General features: G+C 39.4%; 1 protein-coding gene across 2 annotated transcripts in view; it reads right to left on the bottom strand.

The window, feature by feature from the left end:
* Positions 1-1192: 1192 nt before the first annotated feature.
* Positions 1193-14443, bottom strand: part of LOC117289416 (junctophilin-1-like) — a 28591-nt gene continuing 15340 nt past the window's right edge. Inside the window, exons 3-5 of one of the 2 annotated variants that reach the window (XM_033770534.1) lie at positions 10083-10166; positions 3409-4400; positions 1193-2024 (exon numbers count right to left, since the gene is read on the bottom strand). In XM_033770534.1, the coding sequence (XP_033626425.1) occupies positions 1899-2024; positions 3409-4400; positions 10083-10166 (1202 nt within the window). In that variant the 3' untranslated portion in view covers positions 1193-1898. The remainder of the gene's footprint in view (positions 2025-3408; positions 4401-10082; positions 10167-14443) is intronic. The other variant, XM_033770535.1, reaches the window with a different exon arrangement.

Raw genomic sequence — 14443 nt, 5'->3', positions numbered from 1 at the left:
AGACCAATGACAAACCATGTAAGAAAGTGCTTCCAAAATCCCCAGGTACAGTATGAGTTCTTTGATTGGAAGGGAAGGGGAGGGGGGATGAAGTTGAAAAAGACGGAACTTGTCTTTTTTGTTCTGTAGAAACAACCAGAGAAAATGTCTAAACAGTGAGCAGAATAGTTGAGTGCTCGAATAGATATGACTCAAACCGGAATACGGGAATAAAGAGACAAATTAAGTTCTCTAAAGTTAGACAATCCTTCAAACATAAATATATTGCACCCTGCCAACCTATGATTAAAAAAACAAAATACATATTGCCCCAAGCCACACTAGGAAAATATTATGTCTAAAGCCTTACTATATAAATATACGCCCAAGGAGAAGCGCAAGAATAAACGAATACTGCCCACGGCCAATTTTGAGTTGAAGAGTGGGTAGAATATACCTTTGAGTTGTTAAAAATTTGACTACTGATTTTATATGCAATTATTTTACATCTGATATAAAGAATGGCTTCTTGATTTTTTTAAAGTATTTTGTATTGTGTTTTAAACATTTGATTGAAAATAATTAAGAAAAAAGACACACAGGGGAAGGAACTAGAAATCATAAACTCCCACGGCAGCCATAATAGTTATGACTCCCTGACTACCCATTGACTTTCCGATGGCAAGATATCATAAGATCATAAGGAACCTGACCATTTGCATTTCCAGCTTCTGTTTGGGTACATTTTGAATGGGAGTAATACAAAATGGTGGCTACATGATAAAAGATCCCATGTTCACTCAAAGTAATTCCCTTTATCGTTTTTTTGTTGTCTTCTTTTCATTTAAGATATATAAAACCCGTCTCTCCAATGCTTTGTTAGTTATTTCTACGCACGACAAACCTCACTTCTACTAAAAGTCAAATGTATTGACTTCTCTTTTTTTTGACAAAGAAGAGCCATATTTGTCGCGAAGAGAATCTGTATAAGGAGGTAAAAAAGAGAACCAACATAAGCAAGTTTGAGTGTGCACATTTAGTCGACTATTGACCAGCAACGTACATTTGCGGTGACACACTCACCTGAACGACTCGATTGGAAGCCTAGTCACCATCGTTACCGCTGTATTCAACACTCCATTGCCTTCCGCGTTTTCGCTATAGTGTCACTGGTTCCCCTCTGCGCTTTACACATGTTAGCATGGAACAGGCTATTAGGACCAGTGAAGAAACCATGGTCATGAGGCTGGTTCCAATTGGTCGACCACAGTAGTCAACCAAGAGTCGACCAACCTGGGTTCAAGTAAAAATAGTCAACCTTTAAGGCCGGTTTAAAGTCGGTCGCGCGATGGAAATCTTGACGCGCGATCATAAAAAGACACAGTTTTAAGGCCCCAGTCTTAGGATTGCCCGCAAGATTTCCATCGCGCGACCATCGCTCGACCGACTATAAACCGGCCTTTAGTTAACCATGGTACACACTCGAACTTGCTTTAACGTTGAAGAAATTGAACACAAATTCTCGAAGCCACACCATCTCACACACATTGATAAACACTCAGGTTTTATAACAAAAAAAATTCAAATGCAGCCCCAAATGGCATTGAAGTCATCTACATACATCTCTGTTTTAAACCTGCACGGCAACCAAGAATACAAATATTTATATGAAAAATGTCGCCCTCTGTTGCTCTCCCATGGTGAGGACCAGGTGTAAAGTTGTCCAATCACAGTGCAGCAATTGATGATGCCCGTTGCTCGATCTGTTCCCAGCTGATCCTGACCAATCAAAACCACTGACCAGCTATAGGAGCACGGACGACGACAGGAGCAGGGTATTTCGTCGTCCAATCACATTGCTCCACAGTGACATCATGCTTGGCGGCATCCAATCAGGCGGTTGGTTAAGGGTTGTTCGCTCAAGGCCAGCCTTCCCAGGTGTCCTCTTCCTCCTCCATTTGAAGGAAGAGGTTGGTGAACAGAATAGCAAAGCCGATGTTGAGAATTAGCACCAAAAGGACAAGCCCACGACTTGCAGACCAGCTCTGGAAAAAAAACAGCATTAGTTTATTATTATCAATGGGAACTTTGGAATGCCAGGTGGCAGCAGCTTCCAGGTAAATTTCCATAGACCTTATTGCAAATACCAAGAGCAAGTTCGAGTGTGCACAATGGTTAACAAAAGTTTGACAATTTTGACTCGAACCCAGGCTGGTCGACCATTGGTTGACTACTGTGGTCGACCATTTGGAACCAGCCTCGAGCCCATGGTTTCTTAACTGGTCCCAACAGTATGTTCCATTCTACATGTGTTAACCGCAGAGGGGAACCAGTGACACTTTAGCAAAAAGGTGGAAGGTTGACTAGACTCGTTCGGGTGAGTACGTCACTGCGCATGTGCGTTGCTAGTCTGTGGTCGACCACTGGTGGACTAAATGTGCGCACTCCAACTTGCTCCAATACGCACGCTGTAGGTGTTGAATGAGGTGCATGCTGGTCTAGCTAGGGCTCAAGTTTGATCCCTAGCTAGACCAGCATGCACTTCACTCAACAATTAACGCTTGCGAAATGGGTATTTGCAAAAAAGTTCTATTGTTTAGGTAGTTCTGAGCATGCCCACATTACTGGTGTCCTGTTTAGTTTTGCTTAAAGGAACGTTACAGAATTGGTAAGAAACAAAAATCGTGAAGATCACAGATTTACATAAAACATACACGGTCCAATGATGATGATAGTAGAAAACATTCCTTGAAATATTTTTGTTTGAAATGACATATTTGATGGGAAATAAATAATCTAATTTCGCGTTTGGAGTTAATCGCTCAGTGAGCGTTTTATTCATTTTGTTTTGGCATCGATGCAATACAAAATTGCATTTTGTTTTTCACTATTCTCTCGTGTCCAAGATGGCCGATCAAGCAACTTCTACAGATTTGTCAGTTTATGTATATGGTGGATTACAAATTGTGTTTATACTCCTTTAACAGAAAATTTCTAAGCAATATTGGTTACTTATAATGGGCACTGGTTAGTTACATAAATCACAGTGAACAACCACACCAGGACCCAATTTCAAAGAGCTGCTAAGCACTAAAATTTGCTCAGCATGAAATTTCTTCCTCGATAAAAACAGGATTACCAACAAAATTTCCATTTGATGAATATTGCCTGTTACTGGTTATCAGCTGTTGTTGGCTTATCCTGAAAACCACATGGAAATTTGGTTGGAAAACCTGTTTTTATGAAGGCAAAAATTTCATGCTTAGCAAATTGTTGTGCTTAGCAGCTCTATGAAAATGGGCCCAGATTTCCAATGCATGTATGGGGGTGAAGCGTTTTTGTACACTGCTCTCCTGAAGACTAGCAGAGTATACCAGTTGAAACGTCGAGACCAAGTCTCTTCTCTTTTGAATTTTTTTATTGACATACCACTTTCCCTGACTGAACAGCAAGAGCACCATCAGCATCCAGATCAGGATCGGTCCAATCCTCGTCTCGGCTGCAGGACTTTGGTAGATACCGGATGCTACAACGCGCCGGAAACTTCCCATCGAATGTGCGAACATGCCCCGGCGGCATGTCCGATATAAGGTTCACTTCCTTGTTAAATTTGCTCTTTTGTTTCTGTTTTTGCTGTTTGAGTTTTTCTTCCTCCTCCTCCTCATCGAATCTTGCATTGGCGTAGGCAGCTTGTGAGAGCAGCTCCTCCTCGAGCTCGTCAACATTGTAATTATCGTAGTCGTCATACTGACCATGCCCGTGGCTCACATTCGGGCCATGGCCCTTACCCCTACTTTGGCCCTGGTGATGGTCATACACGTCGTCTTCCATCCCCTCTTGTCGCGACAGTTGACGCTTATTAGCGAGCCCGTGCTTCCGCTCCGACAATGCGCGGCGGAGTCGGTCCGAGTCGGACGTCGTGCTTATCCCCGAGTCTGGGGTGAGTTCTGCGGAGCCTCTCTCGCCATAGCGCTTTTCGGGGAGGTTCCGGTGTTGCCTATCATCGTAGTAACCTTCCGAGCCGCTGTACTCGCTGTCATGGTAACCATTGAACCGCACCCCGACTTCACCCTGGGGGTGGTGGTTTCTCGGGTTGAACGAGGAATGGTTCCCATTACTTGGATGCTCTGATGACTGCACCCTTCGCCTCGGTACCGGGCTTCCATCAAATAGATTACCGGTCGAGCGGGCTTCCCGCATTGTCGACGACTCGTATGAAGGATTTGAACCTCGCCCATCCCATTCGTTGGCGAGTCTGCTTGGATGGTTTTTACTGTCCGTCGAGTGAGTTGGCGTCTGGAAGCTGGGCTCTTGCTTGACTTCAATAATAGTGCCGCGCATGTGGCTCTTCCTATCAAAGCCACCTAGGTGTCGGCCGAAGAAACTCTTTTTCCGATCCAGCTTAATGTCTCCAGTTCCACCTGTGTTTGAAGGACAAAAACGTACAAAAGTTAAAATTTGAAACAGTTGCTTTGGAAAGAAAACAATCTTTGTATGGAGGGGTTAAATGCTAGAGCTGGCTGCCTTTTTAAGGAGCAGGATCAACGACATTGACTCAATCAGGAATAACAACAGACACACAAACATTCTGTAAACAAAACAGTGGTGTTTTGAGACAACTAATAATGAAACAATGCATAATATTGAAAAGCTGGTTCTGTCTGTACCAAGAACAGAGGACTTGGTTATAGAAAGTTGACTTTCAATAAAAACCCTAAACATGTGAAGAGGGAAATTCGCTATTTTCTTTCCAGAATGCCAAATTGCACTGAAGGGTGAACGTGGAGAACTCTCCGTCTTTTAAAACAAACTATTAAAAATAGACTGTGCACGTCTTGTGATGTTCAAACATTGGGTCCCATAAAAAATCTGTGAATTTGTGTCTTTCGATGTGTTCAAGCGATGTTAATAGGACCGAAGTGGTCCAAAGAATACGCGCAAGACTTGCACGGTCTATTTGTCTTCAAAATTTAGTGACAAATCAACTTTGTGTTATCCGATACGTTGCGTTCACTTGTTGACCTACTGTTATCCCACAGTCCACATAACTGTTGGTGGAAAGTTTACAGATTAGACTTTAATACAGTACACATTCAAAAGGAAACAGTTGAGTTTTTTAGATGATTCAGAAAAAAAAATCGTTAGTAGTAAGGTTTAAAATATACCAAGAAAACTTTGCAGTGAATGGGAACAGCTGTTAGTCGTGGAACTACATCATTTCAAATTTTGATGATTTTTAGGAATAAATTGTACCATGCACACATGCAGCTTTTATACGACTTCTGCAAAAATGCTAGTTGACAGTGACACCACACTCTCAAGCAGTGCCAAAGGAGGCATATTATTGGCTGCTTTTACTATATCTCATACATATTCATGACGCAGAGTCAAATTCTCACTGGTCAATTCAACATCACGTGCAAGTGGCTATCTTTGCTGTCTACCAAGTGCGCTTTACGACTATGGAACTGTTCCCCAGGTGTGGAACGCATACGCGAACATCGCCCAAGCGACATCCAACTGAAGGAAAACTTATATTGGATGCATTTTATTCCACATTAACCATTGGTAACTGAATATGTATGAAGTATAGTAAAACAAAAATGGTTTATTTCAGGTGAACAGTCAATTTCGGTTCCCCTCGGTGTATTGGTAGTTGACAACCTAAGTTCCCTTGTCTTCGCCTAAAATCGACTGTTCACCCTCAAACCATGTTTTGTAAACTGGTGCATAAAAAGGGAGCGTATGACCTCAGCATTGACCGTTATGCAAGGAGAGTGGCTCTATTAATTTTAATCTTGGTTTTTACCCATAGACCAATGTGTGTTAGCGCTGTACACTGAGTACTTTCCCGAGTCCTGTGAACAAATATCACAGGCATGTTACTCGGGTGGGATTCAAACCCATGACCCTTGCAATTCTAGAGCAGTGTCTTACCAACTAGACTACCGAGGCTGCCCGGTAGCTTGAGGCAGTTCGAACCCTATGCAGAGAGTGGCTCTCCTCGTATAATTGAACAGGGACATGTTAGAGTGATTCCTTACATGGTGTTACCGCAAACTTGTCCATATCATATTCCCCCCATGCTAAGTTTCAACTCCTACTTAGGAACAGCTAAAATTAATAAAAGTGTTATTAGTTAGTAATAACAAAATCATAATTTAGTGCCGTCCTTCGCGGTGTGTATACCGCAGAGATTAGTTACGGTGTCACACGCAGGCATGCAACTACAGTTTGTCATCAAAACAACAAGTGCCAGGCACAGTTTTTTTGTGTGGTGCTTTTTATTGCCGTTAAAGGTACAGCTGCTGTGGAACCCAAGAGGAGGAAATCAGCCAAACAGCTGAAGAGGTTTATTATTTGGGTTTACCAATACATTGATGTGTGGAAGGCACTGTTTAAGCCCGGTTCATACTTCCTGCGAATGCTTCGTGCAATGCGAATTTCGTTACAGGGAAAATGGGAAAATGAGCGTGTACCGATTGTTGCGTCACCAAAATTTGCTTTGCATTCGCATTCGCAGGAAGTATGAGCCGGGCTTAACTCAGTACTTTACTAAGCTCCGTGAAAACCAAAATCCACAGGCATATTAGTCAGGTGGGATTCGAACCCACAACCTTTGCAATTCTAGAGCAGATGTCTTTTTAAACTAGACAACCGAGGTTGCCTGGAAGCTTGGTGCAGTTTGAATCCCATGTCTTAGCGGTGGGTACCCCAACGATTTAAAGATGTTGACTATAAAGTCAATACCTGTAAATTTGTTACGCAGCATTCAGGACTTGAACTGCCTCTAGCATATTATGCTCTAGCAATCGGGCTAGCTCGGTGAATAAGTGGTAAGAAATCTATTCCAGCAATGCAAAGGTCCTGGGTTTGAATCCCACTCGAGGGATTTGCCAGTGAATTGTTTTTTTACAGAACTTGGAAAAGAACTGAGAATACAGTGCTATACACACAATCAAAGTTAGGGTAAAACCAAAATCTATTAAAATATGTATGAAAGCTGTTAAGTTGCATGCCTGACTGTTAGGATAGTAGTAAAAAGTGGATGCTAGCTTGGTGTAAGAAAATTAGCAGAAAAGTACATATAATTATACAATGTAAACAACAAATTCACACATACTATTTACAAAAGATCTAGGTGTGTTAAAGAATTAGAAGTGAAGAATGAAACTTGTCTTACTTGTTTAAAGCTGAGTGAATGGATGTATAAGAAAACGGTTGGATGAAAAGTTGAACTGGTTTTAAATGCTTTTTTTTGTTGCAAGTACTTGTACAAAATACATGTAAATGCAGGAGAGAAAGATTATTGTTCATTTGCTCTGCTAGATGGTTGGTCATTTATGAGAAACAAACTGGAATAATTCCTGCCGAAATGAATACTTTAATAATTTCTCTCTTTTAAATCTTAATAAGTTATCATGACATTTTGGCCAAACGACTAACAAATTAAGTAAGCTATCTTCATCAATACTTTCATCAAAAGTTTCTTTTTTGTAAAAAAAAAAAAAAAAAAAAAAAGTATCAAAAATAACAAATTATAGAAACATTAAATTCACTTTCTTCTCAAAGAAGGGGATAAAATTATAACCTTTTCATTTCTAACCAAAAAATGAAAATGACCTTTTCTGTATTATATATATGCCTCCTCTTTTTGGAAAATATAAAAAAGAAATTAGGAATGAACTTTATTCAACATTGGCTTTGACGCATGATAACCATGATGGTTAAAGGCAGTACCCCCTAAAAACACAAAAATGGCTGCTCAAAAACAAAGGTCTATTATTTCCTGAAAAATGTTGGTTGCCATTCGATGCATCATTGTAAATCCTATCAAACAATCCTTTGCCACTCGTCTCATCTAACCTAAAAAAGTAATAGTACATAAGTGCAAACGCTGCACTTGACAGCCCTAGAATTATTCCTACCATAGAGCTATATATATTGACTAGAGCACTAACTCCCCGTTATACACGCACTAAGGTTTTGAAGCCGTGTGGGCGCAACCATGTTTATGTACAAACCAATACAAAAGCTTGACATTTTTTGATAGTGCATGATAGTGCGTTTGTTCTTTTCTATGTGTCATCGAACCAAAATATGCAGCAAATGTGAACGCACAATCTGCTGATGAGCGTACAAAACTGCGAGCGTCATGTGCGTCATGTTTAAAAGGCGCGTATACTTTTTTTAGTACGTCAATCAAGTCGAACTTAAGGTTTTCGTAGTGCAGACGTGCGCGAATGGGCGGTCGCGTACGAAAGCGCACATGCCGAATTTGAAATCGCGGTAATGTGTGTTTTCTTAAAATTAAAATCGTTCCGTAGTCACACAACACATCAAAAATTTCTGCGCTCAGGGTGGCATCAAAACGCAGAGCAAGTTAGCGCTCTAGTCAATATATTTAGCTCTATGATTCCTACTTAGTCCTAAAGTTGTCTGAAACTATGCAAGCCACATGCAAAGCATTTCATCAGGGTCACATGGCCACAACCCTAAATCTCAGATCTGGCTTCATTGAAAAGAAAACTTTAAAAAAGGCAAACTCCAAATGAGAACAGGAGATTAGCAACAACAAAGATGATGATTTTCTTTCATCAAAAAAATAAGCCACGGTTATGACTTTTCAAAGAGTCATAAAACTTCTCCGACTTCTGACAAAGGTGATTGACTGTCTATGGCACAGTGATTTAGTGGTGCCAAAATGAACAATACTATCAAAGAATATGTATGAACTGAACACTTGAGGTTGAGTCCTACACCACAGTTTTCATTTGAAATTTGAATTCTTTTAAACTCTTTCAGTGCCAATGTACAATCTATTTTTGCATTCCGAAAGCGACATTATTGTACATGTACAATCTTTTTTATGTACGGTGCTAAAAAAAATGTGTCTTCAAATGTTAATGTATGACCCATGCTATCACAAGAGGGCATTATCACTCAAGAAATACTATTGACTTTTGGATGTACCATGGCAACACCAATCAGCAAGATACATTTTGTTTGGTGAGAAAGCCTTACTGGGGTTTAAAAAAACAAAAAACAAAACTTATAAAGCTGAGCATTTCAGGTTAAAATTGGCACTGAAAGAGTAAAGGTGCAAGCATAATTATTTTGCGAAACAGATGATTCCCAACTTGCAAATAATCAATCTAGTTGGTTTGATTGTATGGATTTTCTATATAAGTTGTTTTTATTACAAAAGCATGGCATCAGACATATTGGTTCATTTCCACTCAATCTCTACAATTTGTGCATGTGCAAGCTACAGTGAACATAATAACGGCAGAGAGAAAAGGACCAATGTGTCTGCTGCCACCAACTGTTCAAGGAGGTTCAACCAATCAAAAATCCAGATCTGAGATTTAAGGTGTGTAGACCATCTCTTAAACAAAGAAGGCACAGCATTGTCTAAGTCTTTCTTCAACAATGAATTATTCTTCCAAAACCCTCAAGTTTTAAATAAGCACCTTGTAAATCTAACAAAATACTTCATCAAAGCTCAGCTCATCAAGTGTTTGTCAAAGAGCAGATATTTTCATAGCAAAAAAAAAAGTATCTTGCTGAACAAAACTACGATACCATACCAACCAATACGCCACACATAAGTGACTTGTCCCCTGTCTCAATTCACTTATAATTAGCTGATAACATAACTCAGCAATGAAATCCGCTTAAACAGCTTTCTGAAATTGTAACCAGATTATGCAAAAAGGAAGTTTTCTTTTTGACGTTTATCAAAACATTTTCTTGTTAAATACAGGTGCTTTAAATGCAAACCAACCAGCATTTACTGTTACTGTACAAATTTGGAACTTATTGATATGAAATGTAAGTTTTCTTTTTAGCTGTTTGCCACAACTTTTATTGTTTTTCAAAACACGAGTGCTTCAAATACGCCCTGCAAACTATCCATTTATTACGGATACCAAATTTTGTACTGATTATGAATTGACTAATAACTACAATGCTGTACCTTCCTAATGAGAGTACTTTTGCAAAATTGAAGCAGTAGGGGTCGGGGGCCAAGATGGAAGGGGTGGGCGAGGGCAAGGGGAAAGAAAAGAAAAAGAACGAGGTAGAGGAGTATTGGAGCCCACCATAAATACCATCTGGCGACAGAGAGTTGGCAAAGCGAACGTTGGCGGTCCTGCACCCAAAGCCGGCTACTCTTGACACATTACCTATACGTGCGATAACATTTTGTCATCAACGGAGAAAGGCAGTAAAAATAAAAAAATGCAATCAGAACATCAACAGTTTAAAATCAGGCCTGGGAGATGTTGGTGGAGAAGAAAATAAAGAAGGCAACCAAAAAAGAGAAAGAGAAAAGAAGCATGCAGCAGGAAGACTTCTTTGAGCATTTGTTGTGGTGCAAATTATAGCATGACCATCCAGAAATGACTCTTTGATCTAAATTTTCTCCAGAAGACGATCAGAGCATACTGATCGAAATGTCGAGTTGAAACCAACAGTTCTTTTCAGAATCAGAACCACCTCAACTCATTTAGAGATAGTCATTACATGGTGTTACCGCAAACCTTTCCATAAAGTATTTCCACCATGCAAAGTTTCAAATTTTAATTGATCTAAACTACTAAATTCATCATTACCTTGTAACCCATTTGGATATATTTTAAAGGTAATATTATACCACCAATATGAGAATAGCTCTGGCAAAACCAGAAACTTCTTTGTGATGCAAATTCTAGCATGACCATCAAGAAACAAGATGATTTGATCTTTTACCTTTCTGACTATTAAATAATCTCTACCTCATGACCTATTGGACGATATGTTAAAGATACCACCAATATGAGAATACATTGTAGCTCTGGTAAAACCTCAAACTTCTCAGAGCATTTTTGTGTGAAATTAAAGCATCCCATCAAGAAACAAATGATTTGATTTCAACCGTAATGACCATAAATACATCGATTACCTCTTGACCTATTGGAAGATATTTAAAAGGCAATATAAATATACCACCAATATGAGACTAGTCTTTGCCCAAGACGCCAGTGATCGATAGTGGATAGTGTACTGAGCTCGGTTGTAAATCGTAATAGCGCGTCGATTCCTTTGTCGTGCGGGTTTGTTTGGCTTGGAGCGCTCTGGAGAAAACCCATTTTTACCATGTTTTAACGTGAGGTAAGTAAGAGACTCGTTATATTTTTTATGTTTCCTGGATGGACTGCAGCTGTTAGAAAACTGTAATACCTATATATATGAGATCATCCTTTATTGGCTGTTTAAAACATGCCCTAAGAAGGCGCACTATAGCGGTTTACAACCAAGGGCAGTACACTATCCACTGTCAATCACTGACATCTTGGGACAAGACTAATATATGAGACTAGCAGCTCTGGCACTATCAGAAAATTCTCAGAATTTTACTATGGAAAGGTCAACAATTGAGCCTGAGGGCCTAATGTGAGATTTTCATGCCACCATGAGGTGCTTTTTCTCTCAAAATTTAATTTGTTTTAATGTGTCGGGAAGACAGTTAATTTTTATAGGCCTTGGGCAAATTTGAGAATTAAGATTGTTCTATAGCCTAACTGCGCATTAGTCTAAATTGCTAAGCAAAGTGTCTTCAGAATACAAATCCCTATGGCAATACTGACAACCCATCTTAAAGGCACTGGACACTACTGGTTATTTTCAAAGACCAGTATTCTCACTTGGTGTATCCCAACATATATATGAATAAGATATCAAAATAGTGAAAATTTGGGATTAATTGGTCATTGCAGTTGCAAGAAAATAATGAAACAAAAAACACCCTTGTTGCACAAATTTTTTGTTCTTTTTTAAACTACGTTTGAGCCGTTTCTCACAATGTTTTATACGATGAACAGCTCTCCGTTGCTTGTTGTCAAGTAAGTTTTTATGCAGATAATTACTCTGAGTTAATTATCAATAGTGTCCAGTGCCTTGAAAATAATAATTGTTTTCTTGCAACTTTGTGACCAATATGTAGGTCCCACATTTGCATATTGGTTGGTTATTTTACACATACATGTATGTTGAGATACACCATGTGTGAAAACCAGTTTTTGACAATTACCAAATTTGTCCAGTGCCTTTAAGAATACAATAAACCGTTACAGTGTTGTCAATACTTGGAACAACCTTGCTGCTAGAAACAAAGAGAAAGCAGCAGATTGCAAAGCAATGCTAAATAGAGGATCGACTAAAGACATTCAACCAACAAATAATCAGTGCAATTAATTCACACCTCGAGACGATCATACAAGTAGAGCATGATCAGCTAGTTCATTGTCATAACATGTTTTACTAGATACATGTATGTGGTCCTTGGTGGCAAGTTAATACAGACGTGATATTTGGGTCATGGGAAACACAGTAGGAGTATTTCGTTGAGTACAAGAGCCGACCTACATAAACATACTATGTATGCCTTAGGAGACTTTCAGGCTTTGAAAAAGAAGAAAAAAAAGTTTTTGTTTCAAAAAGGGCAAACAAAAATAGGAAATTAACTTTAAGTAGAAGAAAATCATGCCTGATTTCATCACCAAACCGGAGGCAAAGCAGCTCTGTGTTAATTTAGTTCTTTACTTCTTTGCAATGTGCTTTGAAAATGCAATGCTGGAAGCATGGGATGCGGAATATCTTGAGTACACATTACGGATGATGTCAAAGCAGCCATGGCAGAGAAAAAAAAAGTTAAAAACTTTCAAACTTGGCTACAGGCTCAACAGAAAGTGTGCAAGATTGACTATTGACTTTGTGTGGTCATTTCTCTGTATGGTGTGATTAAAGGCAGTGGCGAGTGGACACTATTGGTAATTACTCAAAATAATTATTAGCATAAAACCTCACTTGGTGACGAGTAATGGGGAGGAGTAGATACATGTAGTAAAAAACATTGTGAGAAACAGCTCCCTCTGAAGTGACGTAGTTTTCGAGAAATAAGTAATTTCCCACGCATTTGATTTCGAGACATCAAGTTTAGAATTTGAGGTCTCGAAATCAAGCATCTGAAAGCACACAACTTCGTGTGACCATGGTGCGACAAGGGTGTTTTTTCTTTCATTATTATCTCACAACTTCGACGACCGATTGAGCTCAAATTTTCACAGGTTTGTTTTTTTATACATATATTGAGATACACCAACTGTGAGGACTAGTCTTTGACAATTACCAATAGTGTCTAGTGTCTTTAAGCTAGCCAATTATGCCTGAATAGAATTGCAATGCTTTGAGTTAATTACTCACATAGTGAAAGTAATTTTGACAAAGTAAACTAACACTTGTTTCAGACAGGCGCTCCAGAGTCGCGCCAAACCAAATTCTGAATTAAGTCCATGAAAAGTTTGACACCTGAAACAATTTGGAGTGACTGGACGCCGGCAAACAACTCTGAAGCGCCTTGGTTTCAGACGTCAATCTTGTCATGAGTCGAGCCATTGTAAACGTCATGTTAAGTTCGCCTGTCTGAAACAAATAGTTATTTGGGTCGACCTGGAGTTACTTCTAACCTATTTGGTTTGGCGTGACTCTTGCGTGCCCGTCTGAAAGGGGTGTTAGAAATCTAAGTCCACTGCCACTGTATAACAGCTCACTTTATTTTTTTCTAAATTGCAATTCATTTCTTTAGACCTGTGTCAAAGTGAATCAGTCTGGTACCATTTTATCAAATGAAACTTAAATAGTCTTATCACTGGGTATACAGGGAACTGACAAGAGCTGACGGCAATGTCTGCAACCAGTTCAATACATGGCCCAATTCCATCATGGCTCTGCTTACCGCCAAATTCTGCGCTTGCGATCAACATTACTGGGCAAACATCAAATTTTTCTGGGCTAACTGTGTGAGCAAAGGTTTCCAAGCAGTTCGGAGTACACACAACAAAAATTTCCCGCTAACTCCTGAAATCTACTTGATGCAAGCTCGGAATTCCCTGCTTCTGTAAGCGCCGATTATCGGCTTAAGGGAAGCAGAGTCATGAATTTGGGTCCAGATCTCTTTTACTTTCAACCCAACATTTTGGAGAAATTGCGAGTAAGATTGTCAAAGTTATTACGGTTTAAAAGACAAAAATGTGGAATATGAAACAATTTGTAACTAAATTTTGAGAACGCCTGGCTGTTATGATTATTTTTTTAAATTTAAATGGAGGTTACGTTAACAATAACATCATGTGAACAATGTTAACTAAAATGTAACAGGTGAACAATAAAACCTCATACAAGAATAACTAACCCCTCCCCCCAAACCCCCCCCCTCCGAAAAAAAACCCCAAAACACGAAGGAAACAAAGAAAATGATTACGTTTTCACCTCTGAACTTTGGGATGTTCTTAAGTCATAGGGCCATGTCATACGAGGCAATTTACAAACAACCTGGTCCAGGCAAGAAGAATGATTCACGCGTTCACGTTCTATACTTGGGAATCGTAAGACAATGTTCAAAACATTACACATCTGGTACCAA

This window comes from Asterias rubens, chromosome 4, assembly GCF_902459465.1.
Source record: "Asterias rubens chromosome 4, eAstRub1.3, whole genome shotgun sequence".
NCBI lineage: Eukaryota > Metazoa > Echinodermata > Asteroidea > Forcipulatida > Asteriidae > Asterias > Asterias rubens.
This window is presented reverse-complemented; position numbering and strand designations above follow the sequence as displayed.